This window comes from Pyrgilauda ruficollis, unplaced genomic scaffold (assembly GCF_017590135.1).
Source record: "Pyrgilauda ruficollis isolate IOZ18807 unplaced genomic scaffold, ASM1759013v1 scaffold42, whole genome shotgun sequence".
Taxonomy (NCBI): Eukaryota; Metazoa; Chordata; class Aves; order Passeriformes; family Passeridae; genus Pyrgilauda; species Pyrgilauda ruficollis.
Window position 1 is genome coordinate 2,243,275 of NW_024525712.1, and position 26,464 is coordinate 2,269,738.

The following is a 26,464-nucleotide window of genomic DNA, read 5'->3' on the forward strand; positions in this document are numbered from 1 at the left end:
GTAACACATTCCCTCAATCATACACAGCCAGACTTCCTAGTTCCCAGAACTACACTGCTTGCTGCAAGAGAGCAGTGTGCTCTGCAAATCAGTGCTTCACACTACCAGTGCCACTGGAAATGCGCAGGTTCTTTGTATTCCCTGAACATTTCTAGTTACCTGCTTTAATAAGCTTCAGTTCATAACAAGCTGATGAACTACTTCTTGCCCAGCCTCCCAGAAAAAAGTTGCTGAGCCTTGACTTCTCTATTACACAACTTACAGACAGCGTTTTATCCAAGAATCACATTTAACCTGAAAAACCAGGCACGTCATGGACCTGAGTATTTCCAAATCAAAGTCGTCCAAGCCTGAAAAAAATTTCACCACTTTGAAACTATAAAAATGTATTTGTTGTTCTTGACAAATCACAGAGAAAAAGATTCAGTAGTCATTTCCACACATGCTTTCAGACAGCAGCATAAACAGGCAGGAACTGCTGATATTTTGCCAGAAGTGCCAGATAGATCAACACTATTAAAAACTACTGCCAGTCTCTGCAACCTCTCACCTCCTGCCTTGCAAACTTTACTAGGCTCATTGTTTATCATCATTATTACTAAAGATAATTTTGTACTAAGCTAGCAGACAACATCTAATACCAGAAATACGCAGATACAAAGAAAGATTTAACATTCTGATTTGAATTCCATTAAAAATCAAACACCGCTCCACTAAATTCAACTCACAGAAAAAACAATTTTTTTTTCAGAACTGCAATAAAAATCTCTAAATCTCACAAAACTGCTTTCGACACAAATGCTTATACCAACTTGGATCTTGTATTAATCAATTATTAACCACTTCTACCTTGCAATTAAAATTATTCATTACTATAAATATTCAGGAAGAGGTTGTCTTTGTTACAGAATTGTTGATCTCAAGACTATCAGGTTAATAAAGCATAATTAAATCCAGGCATTTAAGTGCAAGCTTGCAGGGCAGAAAATTACCTCAGGAACAAGATTATTTTGAATTCAGCTCCTTGCTTTAGTGGTTTTGGGAACTGGCAAAACAGGAAAATCCTGAAAAGGGTGTTTAAACACCTAACCTGGGTTTTGTTCACTTAAGACACGTTAATAATCCATTGCTGGTGGCAGTTCTTTTGAAAGAAGGGACATCAACAACTGACAAGATTCCTTTTGCTGAAGAGGCTCTTTTTAAAATATATGCTTACTGCAAAACAAATCAACTAAACACACACTGTAAGAACTGATGTAACAGGTAGATGGAGCAAACTAATCTGCAGCACAAGTAAGATTCCCCCCTTCTACAAGTTACTTCAGAGAAGCTGCTAGGGGAGTCAAGATACACAGACGCTTCTCATTTCATTGTGTGTGTATGACTGGGATGTGGAATGTGCTCTCACTGTGTTCAGACCTGTCCCAGATTTCCCTCTGATTTGAAACAGGAGGGAAAAGAGCCTCCCTCTCCCGAGTGCTGGCAGACATCCCCGTGGGAGGGAGGCTGGGCTCTCACCATCAGGTCCAACGGCACGTTCCGAGTATCTTTAAAGACAGAAAAACACCCGGCTCTCGGCGAGACAAAAGCGGCTCACGCCAGGCACCCGCAGCCCGGCTGTCCCGGCGGAGGCAGGGAAGGGGGAGCTCGGGATCCCGACACCGAAGAGCGGGCACGGCCCCGAGGGCGCGGATCCGCAGGGAAGGCTGCCTTAAACCGTATGGCCGGGGGAAGTGCGTTTAAATTTCTGTGTGCGGGAAATGGAAAGCGGATTAAATCCCACCTGTGCCCGGAGGCAGGCAGACACACTCAGGGAAAGGACAAACAGGGAAAGCCGAAGCCCCACACGGCAGCTGGCGAGACCAAGGCAGTTCAGGTGCCGGTGTGAAGGAAGGGGCTGACGGAGGAGACTGCAGAGTTCAAGTTCCAACCCCCCTCCCCCCCATTTACGAGGAAAGCGGGCGGAACCGCCCAGATCGGGGCTCCTCGGGCGTCAGGAGGCGCGAGAAGCGACGGCACGGACTCCCCCAGCTGAGGGCGGCGGACGACCCTGCCCGCCGTGCGCTGAGGGGCGGGCGGAGCGTGAGCCCCGCGGGCCGAGGTAGCGGCGCCCCGGCCCTTCCCCCCTCCTTTTCTTTCCCCTCTCCACTCGGGCGAGCCCCATTTCCATTTCCTCGAAGCGGCAGCCGAGGGCGCTGCTTGGGGCCGGGCGGGAGAGGGAGCGGCAGGAGCCAGCGCCGGTAGCGCCTTGTTCTCTGCAGCCAGGCCAGAGAGGGCTGCGCGCCCCGCGCCCCCCGCCCGGGCTCACCTCCTCGATGGCCGCCACCGTGTTCCTGCACTGGGCCATCCGGGTGGTGAAGTTGGAGGCGGTGGGTGACTTGTAATCCTCATTGGTCTCGGACACGAATTCCGACACGGAGATCTGGTCCGGCATGGCGGGGCGGGGATGAGCGAGGGGAGGGAGGGGGAAAGCAGGCGGCTCCAGGGGCAGGGAGGGGAGGGCGTTGGGGGGGCTCCCCCTCACATCGCTCGGCAACCGGCGGCAGCGCCCTCCTCTTAGCCCCGCTGTCTGGAGCGGTGTTGTTCCTCAGCCGCCACACAAGGAAATTCCCCGCACCCACACTCCTCCTCCTGCTCCTCCCGCGCGGTCACGCAGCACCGGGGGCCGGGCACACGCCCAGCCGCGGGAGCTGCCTCCACCCCGCCCTCCCGTTCGCTTTCTCCCTCTCGCTTTTCCTCCTCCTCCCTCGCTCCCTCACACGCTCGCGGAGCGGGGGCGCGGCCGCGCGACCCCCGGCAGCCCCCGGAGCGGACCTGCCGCCGCGCACTCGCCACCGGCGCCCGCCCTGAGAAGATGGCGGCCCCCTCCCTCTTTCCCTCCCTCAGTCCGTCCTCCCCGAGCCCCGAGGGGAGAGGAGGTGGCAGGCGCCGGCTGGGTAATCCCAGCGACAGGCAGGACGAATCCAGCCGTGTGGTTCTGGTGGTGTTTAACAACAAAAACCCAAGGGCAGGGGAAGGTGAGGCGCCGTGCCTGCCTGGCAGGAGGAGGAACAGGTTGAAGCCCACAGGACAGGTCTCCGCACTGTCCCCTCCGGGACTGCTCGCAGGTGCAGAGACAGTCTCTTCCCTCACAGCTCGTAATTTATCTTTCAACAGTTTAATCTGTTTTACGAGTTCGTTGTCTAGTTTCGAGGGAGCTAAAGAGAAATGTCGTTCCCAAGAGGTCCGTGCAAAAAATATGTTTAAGCTAAGTAACGTTTAAATCTAAATGCTTAAAAAGCTTTTTCTGTACTCAAGGAATAAGAGCTATCAGAGGAGGTGCTTTGTTCAATAGAAAGCCACAAGGATCACTCAAGGCAAAAAGGGGAGTGAAACTCAGCCGGAGCTGTGGCGTTTGTGACTGATGCAGCAGGAGGGACCCTGGCAAGGTGTCACTGAATGAGCATGGTGTTGCTTGCATTGGGAATACAGGGATGTGATCCATGGCAGGGGTTTCTTTTGGCCTCAAAGCCCTTAGGACTTCTAGCTGATTCCTGCAGAAAGCTTCAGAAGTCTGTATTTTGGCCCAGAAGCTCTCCTGTGGCTCTTTCACTCCCCTCTGGTGATAGTTATTAGCTTTCTATAAGTGATTCTTTATTACTCTGTTTTAAAACTCTTCAGGGAATCAGATGAGTAAGCAGGTACTCTTTTGCTGCCGTTTGTAAAATGTCCAAATAAATAACTGTAAGCCTGCCCAGATGTTACTGCCCTTTGCAATCCTTGCTAGATCCTTTAGCATAAATAATAAAGCTTGTCAGCCATATTTATTTTCCTGGTTGTAGTAAATCAGATGAATGAATGCAGGGTCTATCTGCATGTTCTTTCAGTTTTTTAACTCTTGATAGCTTTTCCATCCTAATCATTCCTTATTTTCTCCAATGAAAGTCACCACTCTTATTTTGCTTTTAACTTCATTGCTGTTCTCCTTGTTAATACTTATGTGTGATCAGTTACTACAGCATATAGAGGTATATATTGTTCTGCTGCTAATGCATTAAATTTCTTGTTTGTATTTGTATGTCATATAATAAATATAGTTGAGTAGAAATATTAATTCTTGCTAAAAATGTGTGATCTTACATTTTCTTTTTTGCATTAGCTGATGGTGGTACCTTTAAAGCAGCACTTATCACACTATTACCCAAACTTAGTAAACACTAGCATTCTTAAACTGCCTACCATATCTTCCAGTGTAGCATATTAGTTGATATTTTGAAGGGGATCTGAAAGGCAAATACTCCTAGACTTTGACTTTCTGCAGCAGCTCTTCTATCAGATATAGTGCAAATCTGCAACATAATAATGCAGCCTCTAGTGGTTGCATCCACAGTTTGATATTGGAGTATATGCAACTGAGGTGGTGTCATGGTTTAACTCCAGTCCAGTACAAAGCAACAAAATACCACACAGACACTCCTCACTGCTGCTCTGCCCAGTGGAAAGGAGAATTAAAAAATACAGGAAAAAAACTTGTGGGTTGAGCTAAGAACAGTTTAATAATGGAAACAAAATATTATAATAATAATAATGATGATTATAATAATAATTTTCTTGAGAAGAAGAGAGAGAAAGGATGAAAACTGAAGATGAACAAGTGATACACAGGACAATGCTCACCAGCTGCTGGCCAGTACCTGTGCCATCACCGAGCAGTGGTTGATGCCCCCAGCCAACCCCAGTTTATGTGCTGAGCGTAACATTCAATGGTCTAAAATATCCCCTTGGCCTGGTCAGATCAGCTCTCCCAGTTATGCTCTTTCCTGGCTTCTCGTGCACCTGCTTGCAGGCAGGGCATGGGAAAATGGAAAGTCCTTGATTTAGAGTAAGCACTACTTAGCAACAGCTGGATTGGTGTGCTATCAACATTATTCTCATACTAAATTCCAAATTCAGGATTGTGCCATATGTGAAGAAGGAGATTAACTCTGTCCCAGCTGAAAACAGGACAGACAGTACCATCATGCAATGAGTCTTTGACTTCTACAGATTCTATTTTGTACAGGAGGTGAGGTTACATGATTGCAGTGGTATCTGATCTTCTGTCTTTAACTTAAATAGATTCAAACATTTGCCATCCCAATGAAACTGCAAGGCCTTTTTGCTTGACAGACTGCATTTGCTTCAACTCTTCTCTTTATGAAGCTAAAGACTTGTGCTTAGGAGAATTTAGATTTAAACTTTCTAGAAGTTGTTTAGACTTGATATCAAGGCTCAATAGTTCAGAGAATTCCCTGCTTCTGTTGTGTTTTAGAACATCAGCTAATTGCATCTACATCTATTATTCCAGTTTTTCAGTAGTTAAGGAATTATTTGGTACTCAAGCTTTTCTAATTGTAAGCATTCTTGTACACAGACATGAAGTAATTTCCCAGTTTATTTCTTGATAAATCAAACTGAACAACTCCCCTCTTTTAAAGAGGGCAGAGTTAATTTGAATTGCTTTGCATTGGCCACAAACCCAGACTGAGCATCCAGGTGGTGACTGTGAGTCAGCTGACACATAGCACCTCATTACTCTGCAGTAACACTTTTATTGGTGTGTGCGAGTCCTGTGTCTCTCACTGAAAGGCTGTTTTCTCAGCCCTTCCATCATTTTTACAGTTCTAACACCTCAATAAATTATTCTCCTGGTTCTCTACTCCGTCATTGTTATATTCAAGAGTATTAGACTTTCCGGTCCCAATGTCATGCTCAGGCTCATCAAACCCTACTTTCTGGCCTTTAAGAATTTAAGAATGATACTAAATGTCAACACTCCATTCTTTGAACCTGTGAATAAGTATTGAAGTGGAATACCTTGTTAATGAGACTGCTGTGAACAAAGCTTGCTTGTGCAGAATGGGGTAATACTATTTTGTCTCTAGGTTTTCCTGCTTGCTTCCTCACCATGGCTCCTCCTGTTCTGATTTTGGACCCTCCCTCCCTCGATAAAATGCCACTACCTTCTTTGACCCAGTCACTCAGTTAGAGATCTTCTACTAAAGAGAAATAAATAAAAATATTTTCCAAAGATTCATGCTCTGCACATTTCTGAAAAACTTTTAATCTACTGGATACACACTGACTACAGCTCCATTAGTCAGAATACTTGATTTATACAAACATTTCTCCCAACACTTACTTCAAAACAGCATTAATGGTTACATCAGTCAGTGTTGTTAAAAACATGTCATCTTCAAAATAGTAAGACAGATTTAAAAATAACTGATTTTCTTATGTTTTTGTTTATTTGTATGGTTGGTTTTGAGCCTTTAGAAATCTTATCTGTATGTCAAAATCTTTATTTGCATCACTGCTAGTGAGAACTCAAACTGAGGACCAGGTGCTATAGAAACAGAACAATAAGGCAGTCTCTGGAGATCTTGATATTTAAAATTAGCTAATGAAAGGCAATTGAGTTAATATAAGGAAATACTGGACCATTATTAGTCTGTATTACAGTCCATGATCTTCACACACTGCTGCCCAAATGTTTCTTTAGACATTTTAAGTAGGATTTTCAAGAAGGATTATGTGATAGATTGGTGTGTTTAAGGGGGAATTATTGCAAGAATAAGGGTCAACATGAAAGAAAGCACAAAAGACTTTGTGTCCTTGAAATTTAACATGTCAGAGTCGGAGGTAAATGTCATGGATCAGAGGAAATAGTAATGTCTCTTTAATGAGAGGACATGCTAATGGACTTTTGAGAATAGCAGGGAAAGAACGTGATGATCTGGTTAGAATATGATGATCCCTCAAGCATAGGGTGACTAGGATAGGACCCAAAATGTATAAGGTTTTTTTTGTAGCCCACAGCAGTTGTGTCATTATTGCCCTCCACTAACCAGCTCCATGACAGATTGTTTCTGTTTGCTCCATTTTTATTTTATGTCAATGGTTTTTCACAGAATTTCTTTCTTTGGTAGCTTTAGATAGTTTGAGGAAATACTTTTTATTGTCCTTCTTTGTGTGTACTCAGTACTAACAATGAATCTGAGGTATATTTGTTAATTCTATTAAGGGTGTTTTGAGGGAACACAACAAGAAGATGGTTCATAGAAAATCTCATTAGCGTCATCACTTATCTTTGAACTTTAAAAATAAGCATGCAAATAAATGTAGTCTGGCAGCTGCTAATTACTGGGTGACAATTTTCAGGCAGGTGGATGTTAAACTCGGGAAATTTCTATAGTATATATAATTCATAGCAGATTAGTAAAACACTTTGTGGTGAGCCTTATTAGTGGATTCTGTCATTTCATCCCAATTCTTACATTCTTTCCATGAAGTATCAATCCCTGGTGTTGATTGCTCAGAGAACACTTTCAAAACAGCCTCCACTTTTGAAAATTTGTTACCACAGTTTAGGAGAAAGATTTCTTGTGATTTCTAAATATATTAACCCCCAGAAGAGCAGATACCTGGTTATTTTAAAGTCTTTCATATGGAGATTTAACTCATGTTTTAATGATACCAATTACAACATGTAGCAACTTTAGAATAGCAAGTGTGTCTGCTCTTTTACAATTAACTTGAAAATAATTATTATTTGAAAATTTATTTGGTGTCATAGGACTATTTCCAGAGATTTATTTCTACAAATTAGTGCAAATTCTGAAAATGAAAAAAAATTAGTTCGGAAAAGTAAGTTTTTTCAGATCCTTTTGCTTTTGGAAGTGCCTACTTGAAAATCTGGTTTAAGCACATGTGATCATATGCTTTTCCCACCCTTACTACATTTTACATCATGTACCTTTGCGTTGCTCTCAGACTTTTGTGAAGAATTTAAAAATATTTATTTTGCCCAGTGCTAATAGTAACAACATCACCTGTAATTGAAATAGTAGTGTGTAGACAAAAGCAAGAAGGAAAACACGGAGTAGAGTGTTGGCATTATTTTCTATTACCCTCAAAGCCCCCAAAGATATTATTTAAACCCGCAGTGGGGGAACATGCTACTCCAAGGGTGAAACTGGACAGGATGGAGTCTGTAACATCTCCCAGTGTAACCAGAATTTTGCTTACTGAGATTTGGGAGAGCTACACCACATGTTTTAATTTAAATTCAATATCAATATCTTAGGGTCACAGTATTTGTAAGGGATGCCCTGGATGAATGTGGGCACTGCTGTGTGTTACCTTCCAGGATGCCCTCGAGCGCCGCCCCTCTCACGGAGCCTCGGGCTGTGCTGCGTGTTGTGATCAAGCCTCAGGCCCCTGGGCCATCTCAGGAACACACATCAGAGGGGAAGCCCTCAGGGATACCGACTGCTGCAGTTACCTTGCTACAGGCCCAGAGAGATTCTTCTAACATTCATCTGCTGAAGCTTGTGTTTCCCCTGGCTGGGCTGCTCCCTCACCCTGTGTCACCATCCCTAACCACCACAGCCGTTCAGTCTCTGCATCGGGCCATAAACCAGCCTGTTGAAACAAGGGGAGGAGAGTAACATCTGCAGAGGGAAACTCAGTCTTTCTAGTACCCAGGCAGTTGTAAATACCTCTGCAGTCACAATGTTCATGAGAAGCACATCCTGAAGGGTCACTTCTCAAACCTCAGGTCATGCTGAAGCACATCATTCCTGTCAGCAGCTCAGCTGTGTCTAAAGACTACACAATGGAGGTACCCTTACATAGACATGGCCTTTTGATCTTATTCTGATCCTACAGCTCCAGATCACCAAGGAAAATAGGCAAGGTCAGCAGTCTGTGGGCCACTTTTGCACTCACCAGACCATATTCAATACACTGCTCTGTTGTGTCAGATCCCTGATATATAGCTTGAGATAAGGTGATTTCTCTTCTGAGAAATTAAAGAATTGCAATTCAGTGCCAGAATCAGCAGTTTCAGGTGTCAGCACTTACATGGAAGACAAGTTGATGGTGTTTAGGAATGAAGAGACATTAGTTCCCATGGGCACAAAATGAAAAGACGAGGAATGTTCTCAGATTCACGAATTTTTAGAAAGAAAGGCCTGTATTGTTGTCAAACACAAAGCACCTTTATTCCTCTCATAAATTTGCTGTAAAGGACTGATTCCTGAAATTTAGTTCAGAAAACAGCAGGGCTCCATTGCCCACTGGAATTTAGAATCTTGAAATTGGTCTGTCTTCAAAAAGCTACTTAAAGTACTACAAAACTCTAATAAATGAAATTTAGTAGACAAAGACTGTCTAAAAAAGAGAACTAAGACTGAAGTTCACCTGGCTTTCACATGGAAAACAAGCACAGAAATTCAAAGTTTCCCCATTGTAATAAAGTATGGCTCAAAACAAAGTAGAATTTAAACAAAAGAACATAAATCTATTTTGTTTCCCAGAGTCAGGCTTGCAATCAAGGGTGTAGCATATGAAATCAAGCACTTCATGAATTTCTGCTAAATAAAATATGATGACCTTTAAAGTGAAGAACACATTTAGAAACAAAAGTAAGCCTACAAGCCTGGCGTCTTCTATCCTTGTATGGTAAAGTCCTCACTTATTCAAAAATATGCAGGATCAACTGCCTTGACAGGCAGTTGGAATATGGAATATCTGGCAGTGATGTACTTAAAGCAACATGTTGTAGTGGAAGGTGTCCCTGCCCTTGTCAGGGGCATTGGAACTGGATGATCTTTAACGTCTTCTCCAGCCCAAACCTATTCTATGATTATATAAACTATGCTTTTGCTTACATCTTTTGCTTGCCTGCATATGATGACCTGGAATCCACAGCAACAGTAGGAAATTAGTTCACTTGGTGGGACAACTTCTTGGTGGTAGGGGACACAGCAGGTCCTAGGCAGTACAGAAAGAAATTCTCTTCAGAGTGGTGGTTCTGCTCTTGAATTTTGCCTGAATATCATAGTCCAGAGGTGATCTGGACTATAAAAGCTGCTGACGCTTGTATTTAGCCGTTTGGCATTCCAGGCTTACAAAAGACTTGCATCCTCCTGTGAGAACTGTTCATAGCTGCTCTGAGTGGTAGGGAAAGACCCTACAGAGACTGTACAGCTTGGGCCAACCCCTGCCTGAGGAGGCTCAGGCAGAAGGATTCAGTGGAGAAGTTATACTGAGAAGACATAGTTTGTATAAGATGGTACTTTGACTATATGGATAGACTGGAATAGAGTGTTTCAGCTGGAAGGGACCCATGGTGACCATCTCTCCAACTGCCCCGCTGCCATGGCTGACCAACATTAGATGTTGTTAAGGTTGGTGCCCAAACGCCTCTTAAACACTGACAGGTGCAGGACATTGATTGTCTCTTAAGGAAGCCTGTTCCAGTGTTTGACCAGCCTCAGAGTAGAACTGCTTCATGATGTCCTCTCTGAACCTCCCCTGGAACCATTCCCACATGTCCTATCACTGCATCCCAGGGAGAAGAGTTCATCACCTCCCTCTCTCCCCCATGTCCATTCCTCAGGAAGCTTTAAAGCTTCACCCTCAGCTGCCTTTGCTCCTAACTAGACAAAGCAGTGTCCTCAGCCACTCCTCAGCCTTTTTCACCAGCCCTGGTCCCTCACTTTGCTGATTATGGCTGCTTCAGTCACAATGACTCTGCACTTTGTAGGTTTGAATTTAGCATTTTGTAGGTTTTAAGCACACCATTTTATTTCCTGTGCTGCCATCTAAAAATAACTCTGCAGTCTGCTCTCATCACACTTACCATAGTACCACAGTCTTAACTTTGCTTGGATCTTATCTGTACATGCACAACCTGAGTCATTACCTCCCAATACTAGTAGCTATCCATTTTAAAATGCAGTCCTGAGTATGGAATTGCTGCCTTGCACTTTCAGAACTCAAGGGGAGATCTAGCAGTATTCCTCCAGTTGCAGGACAATTGGATGTAGGGATTATCCTTGGATAATGTGGTCATTTTAAGTTAGACCTAATATGAAAATGGAGTTTCTTAGAGTACAATTATAATGTTTTGAAGCACACAATAAAAGTATGTGGGAAATGGTGAGCAGGTGAAAAAGCAAAGCATGTGGATTTAAATAATCTCTGAGGCTGCTTCAAGAACAGCACAGGCACTCAGCAGCAGAAAGATGTGCATGTCAGAAATGAATAGATTAGCCAGCACCTAAAGGCTTGTAGACTTCAGAGAGAAAACAGAATGAACTAAACCTAAATCAATACAGAAAGATGTGTATTAATTTTCCAGTCTTCCTTATTGCTTATTAAACAGAGTTTAAGGAAACAAAATAATTTCATTAAACAGGGAGAATTGGGATAACTAACTAACCAACTTTAACTCTTGAAGACAACTTTTATAATGGTAATAGTAAATCCACCACAGGCAAAACATTCTAGCTTTGAACTTTAACCATGCAGTCATTATTTTGCTACTGGAAAGAAGACCAAAAAAATCAACTGTTTATTTATGAGGCATTTATTTTGGATAGAGAATTAAATCATAAGAATGAAATATATATAAAATATTTGTGATAAATGGAAATAACACAAAAAACCCTGAGAAAATAAAGATTTCTCTGAAGCACTGCATTATACACACTGTTAATGTTTGCTAAGTAACAGACAATCTGAATGAGGCTCACAAGGTCTTCAATATGTACAAAAACCCAGAGTGCTGTAACAAAGACCCCTTTTCATTGATGCTATCAGCAGCTGATCCCTACTGAGCTTTGTGGGATTAGTGGCAGACAGTGACGAACTTCAGTAGAAATGTACAGACTTTTGGATGCCACAAAGCTCAGTCCTTTTACATCAGCTTTATTTGTGTTTGAACTGAGTTACACTCACTCTCTTAAGGTATCTGACAGTATTTCTTTTGGTGTCACTATCTAATATCTAAAAGATAGTGAGAAGTAGTAATGAGAACACAGTTCTCAGTGGCTAAAAGAATGTGTCATCATTACCTAAAGGAAAAAGAGAAAACAATCCATTGGTGACGTCCAGATAGGATGAAAAATGTACATAATCATGATGTGCATTAAAATAACAACAACAAAAATATTACTACCTCAAAAATTCATTTAAATAGTCCATCCAGAAAATATTAACACTTAGAACCCAAGGAGATGTAATAAATACCCTGTGCTGCAAGTAATTAACTTTTCATGCCTCAGCACAAAAGCCTCTGAGCATATTATCAATGAAGTGAAACAAATCACATGCCAGCATGTTGCTTGGTGTGTAGGAGATGATTAAAAATAATTTTTTTAATCCTTCATTTATGCTAACATAAACATTTACAATACTGTATGAAGGAAACAAAAAAATAAACACCAATAACTGATTTGCCGTTAAGAATTCAAATGCAGTAGTGCTTGGATGCAGCGCAGTTGCTTACTGTGATGCATGTAAGGAGCCTTAAGGCAGCCCCTTAATTCCTCTGCATTAGCATCCCAAGTAGCAGCTCACGAAGGAAATCTGGCTCCACAGAACTAGACTGTCCATATGGGTCAAAGTAAGCTGAGAAGAGGATTTGCTTCACAATTGCTGCCTGCATGAATGGCAAGTTATGGAAAGTGTCTTCACGGGCTGAGAGCTGATGCAATCCACTCCCTCCTGTGGTTTCTGAGCACCTCTGAAATGAGGCTGCTCTGGTATAAACTGCAAGCAACCTAATTTGATATTTATGTGTTTACAATCTAGTTTTGTCCTGTAGGAGAATAATAGATTCTGCAAAAACATATAAAAAAATTCCAGTATATGCTTCAAAGCACATATGTTATTATGAAGGCAGCTCAGTTCTTCTGATGCATTTTTAAGTGTTAGAAAACTTGTTGAGTAAATACTACATTGTTTCATCTCTAACCAGGGAAAAGAATTAGTGCAGTAATTGCAAAGCAATTTATGAGAGTCAATCAAGAGGTTTAATACAGCATTCCAAGGAAATCACATGATTTCCATTCACATATTTTCATTATCTTTACACACACAGACAACACAGCACTCTGTTCCAAAGCTATTGTCCTGTGATAATGCTCATAAGAGAGCCATTACAGTGCACAGTTGGTTTTGGCTGAAGGTAGATATTTGGTTCACAATACCTATGTTTAAAAAAATTTTTAAAAAAATATAATTGAGGATGTTATCTAAAGCAGGATGTCTGATTATTTGCCCCAGTGATCCTTATGGCTTGAGTTGTTATGTTTTTACTTTTTCACATATACTACAAAATCAGAACAGTGTAGGTACACCCTACCAGTAAAAATAAGTTAGTTCTTAGTTTCCTGCATTTAAACAAAAAAAAAACAGTCTAGATATTGGTAGGTCCTTTTAAAAAAATTAATATGTAGGAAAAGGATAAGCATAGCTGCAAACTGTTTTTCAGCTTCTATAAATGTACAAAATGAAAGGTAAACAAAACAAAAAAAAAAAAAAAAAAGAAAAAAAAAAAAAAAAAAGGAAAAGAAAACAAAAAAATGGAAAATAAAAATACATAGCCCATCATTTCAAACCAGTTATACAGGAAAATTTATGGAAACCTAGAAAGTGGAGTTAATTTTCACATACATATATAATGAAATATAAAGTGCTTGTATGTTAAATATGTATCATACTAAAAAAAAAAAAAAAAAAGGAAAAGAAAACAAAAAAATGGAAAATAAAAATACATAGCCCATCATTTCAAACCAGTTATACAGGAAAATTTATGGAAACCTAGAAAGTGGAGTTAATTTTCACATACATATATAATGAAATATAAAGTGCTTGTATGTTAAATATGTATCATACTGATGGAGCCTTTATAAATGTGTAAGAGAGAGATTTATTATTTATATTGCTCCAGGACTGTACTTGATTCTTTTCAGTATAAAGCATGAGGATGTGTCTCCTTCCTGAAAGAATATAAAATGCCTCTTAAGCAAATATATTGGATTCTGTACCTTTAAATTTGAAACAAGCTATTTTATGGGGATAGGATGGTGTGCAAAATGAAATGTAGCCATAAATGTTAAGGTTTGTGACATACTGTGTATGGCTCAAGCTGTTATATCTATTCCTATACGCATTCAATTAAAGAACCCATCTTCAATGATGTAGTCTAGCACACTCCTGGGAACTAATCCAATGTCTTTAGCTATCTGTTTTACATGAAACCAATTATTGTAATATCTCTAATGTCTAAGTGGTATTGTCCTGAGTGCTATTTTCAGCATGGTCCAAAGTATTGATTTCAATGAGCTTATCTATCTACTCTACAAATTTATTATGCTCTCAAGAATATCCATGGAGTCACATTAGCATTTTTTTATTCCACAGCCAAATGTTCAAGCAAAATGTAATATGAAATAAATAATCAGCTGACTAAATTTAGTGCTCTCCACTTCTGTTTACATAAAATGACCTCTTGCTGGTGCTTGATCTCTCTCTATCCTCATTTGGAGTTCCCTGAGACAGCCCATGTCCATTATGTGTTTTAATGCTCTGTTTTTCCCTGGTGCTGTGTGATGCTAGCTCAGCTCTGCTATAGACTGCAAGCACTGTCCTGAAAACTCTGGAAAAGATAATTAAAGTAGAGTTATAGGAGTTTGCAGAAGAAAACTTCTGTCTCTAGCTACCACAAATTATCGTTGTTTTACAGCAATAATAAAACGTACCCACAGGGACTGGGGTCTCAGTTGGGCCAGTTTGACCACGTCTGAGTGAATGCAGTTCTCCTTTGTGCAATTCTGCCTCCAGAAGTACAAGGGGGATAATTATCTAGTCCTAAAGAGTGTTTAGGCTTTGTTCATTAACATAATGCCTGTTTGTTGCAGAACAGTGTGTTGTTTTCATACACTATTGTTAGCAGGTTCTGACTTTCTATTTGCATGACAAGTGCAAGTTTGTGGAAAACTTGGAGCAACTGTGAGGCAGCTACACATCATTATGACTTCTGTTGCCATTGTCATGGTTTGTTACTGATAACAACTTGTCCACTTTGACTTGCTGGCATTGTGTAACACATGCTCTATGAGCTCTTCAGTGACCTCATGTAGCAATCCTGTACTGACCTCATTTTATAACAAAGTTTTCATTTATGGCACGATTTTATAAAACTTAGCAACAGAACATGTGGAAAATTTAGATTTGGTGATTCTTTGGACTCCCTTTATTAAAAGAAAATAGCTAAAACGTAATGGAGTGACAAAACCCAGTACTTGCATCTCAAGCACAGGAAAGGGAGGTATGCAATGATTCAGTGGCAAGGCGCAGTGGTGTGACCTGGTTTTCATTTGAGTGAATTTACTGTATGTCTCATGAGGAGCTTGCCTGCAAAGCTTTAAACAAAGACCATGTTTTAGGGTCTGTCTTGTTAAGGAGGTCTCAGGATGATTTAAAGCTTTTCAAATGAGACAAATACATACAGCAAAGTGTGCTGTTCCAAAGGAAGAACATGAACTTGCTGCTGACTGTGGGGAGGCAGCACTAAAACTGCAGTGACGAGGGATGCCTGCATGAGTAGCATAGTAAAGGTACCAGAGTAAGACTAAATATCTGTCTGGAAGCTCATCTTGTAATCTGTTCTTGTCACAGGTAGCCAAGACATTGCATGCCACAGTCATTCTAGGATAAAATCTCTCAATTCACTTTTGTTTTCAGTCTGAGAAAACAAAAGAAGAATTCTGCTCAGTGAATAAAAAAAAAAATATCTTCTGTCATTTGGATGGGCAGGATATATTAATTTTTTTGATCCTAAAAATCTCAAGATGTCTCTCCTTTCTGCTAAGTTTTCTGTTGGAAAAGCATGCAGTTATCCTTTCTTCCACTAGCACTGGATGTCTGTTGAGACTGGAAATAAGCCTGAAGCTGAATCAGGCTTATGGACTCAGTAACAATGGGAAATACACTTCTGTTGGCTCTTTCTGTCATATGCTTATCAAAACTGCTAATACATCGAGTGTATTTTGATATGCAACATATAATAGAAACAATAAATCCTGTGACTTTCACTTCATACAGGATTGTGTAGAAACATAGCCAAACTGTAGATGTGTTTGCTTTCATTTTCCTAATTTCTGGGTAGTAAGTTCTTAAGCACTAGCCTGCACTAACAACCTATTGAATTAAGATTCCTCAGGCTCATGGTGATGGTGATTTTCAGCTAAAACTATAGGAAATATGCATTGGAACAAACATTATCCAATAGCAGTTTTTAACAGAAAGGAAATTATTATTTATTGAATAATGCTGGAGGGGCTAAAATAGCATAAATAAACAGAAGAGAAGACAAAGGCCAAGGGAAGTACAGTCTACAAAGCTAATTAAAGCATATTTGAAACCTCTGCAAAATTCACATGAAAAATAAAAGGATTGCTTTATGATATTTTTCTCCACTTGGCCTGAAGTCCTATATTGCAGTAAAAAAATCAGGATTTATTAGGACTTTCATCAAGGATGAGTATACAGTTATGTATAGGATTCCTCATTTAAGATTAAGTTACTAAACACTTTCATGGCAAAAAAGCAGCTGAAGCACCAGCTGGCTTCATCCAAAAGAAAGCACATATACATATATACAGAGGAATTTGTTGGGTATTGTTTCATTCTTTTTTGGTTTGTCTTTACAAAAAGAGGCAGAAATATGACTTAGATAAGTAAATAAATAAATAAGGGATAGGACACACCCACAGAAATCTGGTACTGATGATCTGAGAAAAAACTGAGAAAGAAGAAGGGATTTTTAATCAGGTTTTGAATGGGAAAGATTTGAGGATGGGAGCTATAGAATTATACACTATTATTTTGATTTTTCTTGCATTAAGAAAAAGAGAATTTATTTGGAAATAAAGGGAAGAATCAGGGCAATTGCCCTCAAATCAGCTCCCCCTTCTCCCTGGCACAACCTCCCTAGAATCCAGTAAACTGGTCAACCTTTTGAATCACAAGACAGTAAGAGTGTGTGTTTGGAACCAGGGGATAGGAACTATTAATAGGATCCAGAATAAACCTGCAGTGAACCAGGATGTCTATTCTTCCAGGATTCATTTTACCACCAGAAAAATCTGGAATCAGATGATCACAGCTTGTATTCTACATTGTCATTCAGCACTGGAGTGTAAGCAGCAGCAAAGCACTAAATGACATTTCAGCCTGTCCTTTGGGACACAAAGCGGGGCACCGCTTCCAGGCTTCCTCTCCTTGTGGCACTGCATGAGCACATCCAGGCAGATGAAATGACACAAACAATGAGATTCAGCTACACAAATGCATAAGTAAAAGGACAAGCTAGCTACTAAAGAACAGTAAAAAGTGGAAAAGCTCAGCAAAATTACTATTTTCATAGAGGAATTTAACTGAGGAGTACAAATAGTTGAAAGAATTCCTGTGCTGAGCCTCTGTTTCATTATTATTACTTTCAGATCAGATCATGCACGTGGTTCAACAAAATGGGTTAAGTTGACAAAATAATTACTATAACCATTCTGATGCTATCTTAAAAGACAGGAGGTGATTCCAGAAGCATTTTCCCAGAGTGTACTTGTTAGTGCAACACACTGAAGGACTCAAGGAAAATTGGATAGAGAACTTAATGTTATTCAGCAGTCCTAAATCCACAGAATAGTGCTCAAATAGGTGACAACATATAATATATACAAAAGTACAACTTATTAAATCCTTCTGATTTTGGTAAATATGAGTAATTATTTTTATTTGAGTTAAATTAATTCAAGCAAATTCAAATAAATGTAATTAAAAGAGCAATTGATTAATAACTTGAAGACTGAAGAGGAGTGGTGTTGGGAGTATGGATTGCAGAGTTACCTGGGCTTCTGATTTCTGAGCAAAATCCTTTCAGTGTGCTAAGAGGGGACTCTGATTGCTTATATTATCTGTTAATATAAGCAATATTCTTAACCAAATCCCTGTAATTCTCTTTCATGTTTAATTAATCTCTTTATTGCTTTGTTTGCTCTGGGATGCAAATGCAATGATGTGTATTGATTATAAGATCATAAAAATTTAGTCAGAGGTGGCACAGGTCATCAATTCATCCCGAGATTGTATCACCAGCTACCTTACAAGCCTTGTCTGACCACATCCTAAAAAGTTAGTGAGTGTGATTGCTGCAAGCAGTGTAATTCCACTGCTCTGCTCCTCTCCACTAAAAAGTTCTGGAGGCTATTATGAGGCTTCCCTTTGTTTTTCCTCCACAGGATAAATATCCTTTATTCTTCAGTTCCTTCCTTGTGTTTCTAGACTTCCAATTGCTTTTATTGTTCCCTCCCATATCGTTCCCTCCCATATTGTTTAAAGGTTCTGTTCAGGTGATGATATCTTCTGTGTTTTTGTTGGAGAGAGAGCAGGTGATGGAGTGGTAGTGCCAGTGGCCAAGGGATCTCTGTGCTTTGTGCCACGTTCTGCTCTCCTGCAGCTTCCTCTACCACCACACCATGGCACCTGTGCCCTACGTGTGGCAGCTGGTATATTTCCCAGGACAACAAGATTCCTTCTAGCACTGAAAAATCCTTCTGTCTAAGGAGCAGTGGATTGTAGGAGTCACTAGATGGGATGGACACAGAAGGACGCATGATGGGATCCTGACCTTTCCAGTTCTCCACAGTCCCTCTGTCTGTCAGACCTGCACTGTCTTTTCATAGCTCAGCCTTTGTTACACTTTTAAAAAAATATGTTACATTTTAACAGCTCTGGGTTGTCTGAACTTTTGCCAAGCAGAAAAGCTGGAAGAGTAAATTGGAAGGATTAGTAACCCGGCGTTGGGAATAATCAGTGAACCAGCAGCCTGGGGTATCTAGGCCTTGCCAGCCCTATGCCAGGTCTGGAAGAGGCTGGGGTCCAGGGTGGGTGTAGGAATAACACCTTAGAAAAGACTAGAAGCAAGATTTGTAGAGCACAGTTGTTTCCTGCTTTCACTCCAGCACATGCATAATTTCACAGCACAGCAAGCAGTGGTCAGGGATTGTGCACAGCATGGTCGGTCAGGGCATTCTCCACAATTTCCCCCTCCCATTTGTCCCGGGTGAGTGAACAAGCTGTGGCAGGCACAGGTGGTGACCGGGGCTCCATTTGGGCTTTTTGCTCTCTGTCTAGTGCCATCTGCTCCTCTTTGCCCCTGCAAATGCCATGCAGGAGACAGCAGAGAAGCAGAATCCTTTTCAAGTTAGTCTGAGATTTTTCTTCCCTTTAAGGAATATTCCTCTGGCCTTCAGGTGATCAAGCAGAGTTTCTCCAGCCACCCATTGATGCTCATTCCACAGCTATGAGACACCTCCTTTCCCATGGGATGATTTCAGAGGGGGCGTCTCTTTATTCACATTGCTACAGTGACTTCCTAAAGTCTTAGTTGAGGCCTCTCTCTCTTTGCAGTGCTATGGCACCTGGAGCTCGTCACATCCAAGCTGCTGAGTTCCTGCTGCCCCTCTCAGCTCAGACACGTTCCCATCCCTCACATTACACAAGCTCACAGAATTATGTGGTGAGCTGACTCTGAGAGCTGCTCTGACAAAAAAATAATCACTTTCTTGGCACAGCCAGCTGTCAGCCCCCTGAACTGTCTCAGCATGTGGTTGAATTAGAAGCAGTGGTAGCAAAAAAGAAAAGAATGGGAATGCAGCTGGGAAGTCCTGCAGATGGCAGAACTACAGCAGCCCAGATTTAGTACCACTGATAGCCATACAATTGCACTGTCCCTTTGTGACGAGTGCGATGAGCTTTAGGTGGGTCCATTCTTCTTCACACAGCTCTCTGACCATTTCCAGGTAGACATCCAGCATACTGCTGCTGCGTAAGGTAGAGGGGAACATGGCATGTTGCTCACGTGGCAATAGGTTGGAAATTATTATGATAAACATTGTATCTGCAACTAAGTGAAGTGGTAAAGGTGGATGATTGAGCAATGCACAGATCTCACGTGATTGTGGAAACATGGCCTAAGTATATAGGTTTCCATCACTTGCTCTGAATTCCCTCTCATGTCTTCTTCTGAGTTTTTTTCCTACACGTCCAAACCATTTTGAATTCTGATCCTGTCAGCCAATATCCTTTCAATCTTATGTGGTTTCATGTTGTCTGTAAATTTAATAGAAATGTTGTCCATCATCCAGGTTACAAATGAAACTTTGGATGAAACTGGACCCGGGCCAGATTTCTGTAGCCCCAAGCTTGATAGAAATAGGTTTCTTGATCAATCCCTCAATTTAAAAAGTGGGTCCATTAATAACTACTCTTAGCATATTGGTGTCCAATTAGATTTTGTACCTACCTTCCCTTACTTTCAACTAAATATCTTCTGAAATTCATCCCTCCCAGCTGCATCCCACCTTCACTGTGTTAATGGATTCTCATATACCAAGATGATAAGCATTTTCAGGGACAGTTTATTTCACCTCTAAAGGCAGCTTATTTCTACACTTAAGGCCACCTGAATACATAGTAGCTAATCTTCACACAATGTTGGGAAATTAATATGGTGATTTCACAACAGAGTGACAATAAATACCTGTCACTGGTCTGCAATTTCTGTGAGCATTTGCAGAGTCTAGAAATCAGCATCTTCCTCATCCCTTTCTTTCATGCCTGTAAATGAAAATACCTGCTGACTTTTTCACAGAAAAGCAAAAGAAGCAGAGCCTCATTAGTGGTGGCTGTTCTCCATAGTTTTGCAGCCAGCAAGACTGTTTATGCTTTTTTTTTATGGAAGTGTGGCATGTACGTGGCATCCCCATGGCAGGAGAGAACACACATTGTTTAAAACAGTAGCTCCCCGCAAATTTTGATAACCAGTTGACGTTGCAAACCCAGCTGCTCCCAGTCTGTTGTTATTTTATGTCACTGTTTTATAGTTCCCTACTTTCTGCAAGTAATTGGCACTAAAGGGAAGGAGCTGGCAGGTAACCCCTGCCTCATGTGTACTCTATGTTTAGACATTACATTCATTGGTAAACTGAAAGCCAAAGAAAAAGGTGCATGGCAGTGGAACTGTAGAAATAATGCCAATTAATAATAGCTAAAGAAAGAGAAAAGGCTACTCAGTCTTTCCTTCCACAGTATTCTGAGGAAAGCTTAACTGCAGGCTCAAGAACCAATTCAATTCCAAACATGAACCGGCTGCCATCTCTGCTTTTGCCCAGTGGCCAGTGCTTGCAGCAGGTGGTGTCTAGAGGCAGTAGTTAGTGAGAAGGTATTATTTGGAGTGTGCACATGTATGCCACCAATCTTGAAGGCACAAAATCTTCTGTACACATAAGCAGAGAAGCACCTGAGTGTAAAACACTTAATTGAGGTTTGATGTTACTGGATAACATATGTATGGTGATACAAGTTCACTGTGATGACAGTATTAAGCTCAGAGAAGTTATTTTCTCTTTTCTTATACAAGAGAAATTGTAGAAATCACCAGATTTTTTTCCCCTTTCTAACAGAATTATTTTGTTGGTGGTGATAAAGACGTCTCTGTAGCAAGATGGACAGAATTATGTCACAGCAACATGCAGTCAGTCTGTAAGTCTGCCAGATATTTCAGTTTTGACCTTTACTGTCTGCAGTACTGGAGTTAATTATGACTGGACAGTACTTACCGCTTTTAGTCCTCACAGAAATCTCTTAGCCAAACTGCTTGCTAATGATAGCGTAGTGTCTGTTCATAACTTCTGTGTTTTTAAAATCTGCATTGGCACTGTTGTAACAGACCATGATAATGACCTTCAAATTGTGTTACACTTAGATGTCACATCTGGTAATCACTTAGCACACTGATACTACATCAGTGTGGAACGGGGGACATGAATCCTTTGCCCTGCATCTTGCTAGGTAACACATGTTGCTATAAAATCAAGGTAAATATGATACTGCTCTGATATTTAATATTTTATTGTCCATTTCTGGGATATAAATTAGTACCTCACCAGGAAGAGGTGAAAAACATCTTCAGGCAGAAGGGCTTTAAGTCTTGATCTTCCCCTGTGGCAGAAAATCCACGGGGTATGATACTGCATGTGGAATTGTGATTTAGAATTTTAGAAACTGCCAGAGAACTTCCAGAAAGATGTTGATACTACCCCACTATTTGGAAGTAGTAGAAAAAAAATAACAGGAAAACCCCAGTCACCAACAGAAGACCACTGTCTTGAAACAGAGAAATTTAATCTGACTGCTCCAAATAGAAACAGATTTCTCAGAAAAACGTTCAAGGTCTCTTTAAGGCGATGTCTCCTGGAGAAGCATTAGGTTATTGTTCCCTGCAAGCAAGAAAAAGATCAGAGTCACAGTAAGGGCTGTGTGGGAGGTCCTTTACAATATGCCTTGATTATAGAGAAATTAGTATATGTTTAATTCTGATTTTACTGCCTGAAAGAAGAAATAAGATGCTTATGAGAAATTTATTCCTAAATTAAGTGAAATCCACCACAGTCTAATAGTTTTAAAGCCAAGATATCTGCCCACAGTCTAATCAGAGAGACATTTTATTAAGCAAACAGCATCTGACATTACTGTTGCAGTGTCAGCCTACTCTTGCTAGAATGAAACACCCAATAAAGCTACGTAGGATGTAATTTTAGAGTTTTCTAAGCTGTTTTTTTCACAGATGTGGAGATATTTCTCCTTAAAGCACAGGAAGTAGAAATCTCAGTAACTGCTGTTGTAGGTTACCACCCTCCAGACTTTCTATGAATGAGATGTAAGATTTCAAGCTTTAAGCACTCATTAATTTTTTAGCTACCAGTAACTACAGTATGCATTTTATTAAAAACTCTTTGAAGATTCTCAGCAAGTTCATGAAATCCAGCTGGCTAATTCTGATAAAATTGACTCATATTGGGCAGTTCACCTTAAGGATTTACACTTTGTCAGTTTAGTTAAAAACCTGTTTGACCCAAAGCAACACAATACAGCAGTGATGCATCCCAGATGACAAGACGAAGTGTAGAGAAGGAATCCTATAAGGGGGCATGTGGTGAATTTTCAGAGTCATAGTTCATCTCCAAACCACATTTATTCTGTTGGCTTAAACATTGAAGACCTTGGTTTGTTGTTTGCTTTTGTTTTTGTTAATACCTTCCCCCCCCTTAAATTTCAGGCTTTAAGATAAATCTACAAATCACATCAAGGTAGCAAACATACTTCAGCTGCAAGTTTCCAAGGCTTTATTATTAACAGTGATCTGCAGAAATGTTGTTTTAATACCAGTTCCTCACAGACATTCTGGATACTCATGTCATATATTTATTGTCAACAAATATTTGCAACATCTTGCAAAAAGATTTGGTCATTTGCCCACAGCCTAAATTTACATCTTGTGGCTCAAGATGTAAATATCACTGGTTTAAGCCATTGCAGCTTATTAGAGACAGCCACTACATTTTTAGCATTTGTTTTTATATGGTTTCTTACAGAGATGGAAGAGACTAATTTCTCTCCCCAAGCATGGGAATAACAGAGGGTGTCAGTCAGGTAGAACTGCCAGGGTGTGTATGAACAGACAGTCAAGAGATGAGAAAATTTACTTTGGAAACACAGAAGAGAACAACAGCCAAAATGTCCCTTTTCATAACTTGGGCAAGAATTTTCTCCTTCCTTATTCATCTTCTCTTAAGCCCAGGACAGTGGTTGGGAGTTATTTCAAATGTATTCATATCCATTTTTAAATTTGAAAAGGGAGTTTGGAACAAGGACCAGGCTGAATGTCTTGCAGGAGGGTATTGAATTCCCAAAACTTGAGCAAAATGGGCTCTCACAAAAATGTAAACTTTGCTTTTCCATTTAAAGGCTTGTGATGAATGAGTGGTCAGAAAAGCAGACATAAAGTCTTTCAGTCTCTAAAATCTAAGAATACATTCAAGTGCTGGCTTCCAAAACCACTTTTCTGTGCTGCAGCAGAAATTTACTCTGATTGTAGAGTCTTGGTAGTTTTGTATGGTATTTGCAGTCTACCAGAAATGTTCCTGTAGGGATGTTGGGTCAGTGAGAAGCTGCTCATGAAGCCAGTCACCCTTTCCCATGATATGTGGACTATGTTAAGAAGCAGTGGCTTAGGGTCCCATGCTGAGGATGAAAGATTCTGGAAAACATAAAAAAGGTGTAATAATTGACTGGACTTGAGGCAACATCCTACCGCCCTTGAGCGTTTCTCACATTTAGATTTTCTTCTTCAGAGAGTTCTTGACTGAAGAAATTACATGAAAAACCATCTGTTTTCCAAGGCACTGGTTCACAGAAAAGCATAAAAAAATGGAATACACAAATCATCTGCATAGCTTTTCCCATGACAAGAGATTTGATGAATCTCCACTCATAGAGCACTTTGTAGGAGAGTGTAAGTCTGCCAATCCAAGTCTGGCAAGGCCCTTTCAGCTTTTGGTCATAGCTCTGCCCATTCCATATCTCCATGATTCATTCTTGACCAGCTAAAGGGGTGTGATTTCCCATCACAGAAACCCAGCCTGGGACATGTCTATTTGTGCAGGTGTAGAACACAAGATGCCTGATCAGACCCCAGCCTAGTGGCTGCATGGTCATGGTGTTTGAAACAGATTGCTTTGTTTCAATACCCTCTCTCTAAAATGGCATAATGTCAGGTTAAAAAGAATATTTGTAAGTGGAAAAATTAAAAAAAAAAATCAAGTGAATAGTGGGGTTTTTTCTGTCTCTTTGAAAGGTTAATATGTTAAGGAAGGAAGCATTTCACGTCTATGTAAAATGCCTGTTTATAATTCTTATATTTATAATTCAAACATTTGAAAATTTCTCATTTTTACAAGCACTTGTAGTGACAGGGCAAGGGGGAATGAATTTACTTTTCAAAGTAAAAGAAAGTAGGTTTAGATTAGATATTAGAAGGAAGTTCTTTGGTGTGGTGATGGTGAGAAACAAGTTGCCCAGGGAGGTTGTAGATGCCCCATCCCTGGAAGTGTTCAAGGCCAGGCTGGAGGGAGCTCTGAGCAACCTGTTCTAGTGGGAGGTGTCCCTGCCCATGGCAAGGGGGTTGGAACTACATGGTCTTTAGAGTCACTTCCACCCCAAACCATTCTATGATTCTATGATCCTGGGATTTTAGAAATGTCCTGATTTAGAGCAAAATATTAAAAAATCTCAGTTTCTGATCAGCTGAAATTATTTATGACATTTTCTGCACCTTCATATGGGCAAAACTTCTTGTTTTCAAGCAATTTTGTCAGATCTTTGAGGAAATTGCAAAATGAATGAGGTGTACGTAAATTCCAAGTGTTCTGGAGCCTGTGACAGCAGTGCATGGGACAGCCTGGCCCTGAGCTGCAGGACAGCTGGGTTGCTGTCCATCTGCACCACCCTCTTCTGACACTTGAGATCATGGGACACCAGAAGTTCACTGATTGTTTCCCATGAGTCTCCCCACAGCAGTGGTCCTCTTCACACAGCTCCTGGGCTTGAAATTTTTGCCTCCTCCTAAAGTCCCTCTTCCCCTGAAAAAGAAAGTGCACTTAGTCCCCATTTCACAGCCTGGGTAACTGCCAGGATGATGGGAAGAGATGGAACTTCAGGCAGAAATTCAGGTAAAAAGTGGCCTTTGTGGCAGATTCATCAGAAGAGTTTGTCACACACTGTTTGCTGCAGGGATTCCAGGGGGGTTTAGACTGAGATTAACCAAGACTGCTGACTATAGCCCAGCTCTGTGCTGGGCTGGCTGCTGTTCTTGCTGCTTGCTGCAGGAAGGATGTAGCTCTTTCCACACCACTGCTCTGAAGCCCCTTGCAGCTGTTCCCAGAGACTAGAGTATCCTGTTTGTTATTACAATAAATTATATCCTGAAGTACACAGGCACATGTGTAGAAGTGGCACTACTCTTCAAGTAAATGTGAGAAAGACGGGCCTTTGTGAGTAGGAATTTTTCTTCAATTGACAGCTGTCCCTCACCTTGGAGGTTTAATCTGTTCCAGTTTACGCAGAAAATTTATTCAAAATCTTGGCCTATTAAAAAAAAAAAAACAAACCACAAAACCCAACCAAAACAAAACCCCACTCATACAAAACTTCTGAGAGATGCAAACTTCCAAAATTCCACTTCCAAAAATCACCTAGTGCTTTGGCACTAAGCAGAGGTGTGTGGGAAGCAGGAGCTGAGGACCTTTTGGGAAGTTGCACACATATCTTGTCTCTACTTCTGTTGCTTCCTGAGAACTCTGGCATTCATGGAGCCACAACAAACCCTGAAAAACCCTGGTACTTCAGGGTTTATATTAGAATCCTGGTGTCTTAGGAATACAAAGATCATTTTTTTTTTGGACCTTACCCTTTACTGACATGAGGATTTATAGCTCTGTCAGTAGCATTAGTCACAATATTTTGGATCTTTTTTCATTAACTGATAAGAGTTCTGCTGTCAGATCTGAAGTGCAGCTGAAAACCACACTAATGCAAAGAATGGTTTTAGTGGTGGGTGGGAAAAACAGGGATTACCCAGGCTACTGGAAAAACTTACTCCGTCCTGCAGTCAAATTCCTCACGAAGTCAAAGGGGAAAGCAGAGGCTTTCAGTGATTATAAATTAGCCTGGCAACAATAACTTCAATTAT

At 40.8% G+C, this 26,464-nt stretch overlaps 1 protein-coding gene across 2 annotated transcripts in view; it reads right to left on the minus strand.

Moving 5' to 3' along the window:
• ASAP2 (ArfGAP with SH3 domain, ankyrin repeat and PH domain 2) overlaps positions 1-2,814 on the minus strand; it is an 85,308-nt gene extending 82,494 nt beyond the window's left edge. For both annotated transcript variants that reach the window (XM_041477851.1, XM_041477850.1), the window contains exon 1: positions 2,309-2,814. In XM_041477851.1, the coding sequence (XP_041333785.1) occupies positions 2,309-2,434 (126 nt within the window). In that variant the 5' untranslated portion in view covers positions 2,435-2,814. The remainder of the gene's footprint in view (positions 1-2,308) is intronic.
• Positions 2,815-26,464: the final 23,650 nt, after the last annotated feature.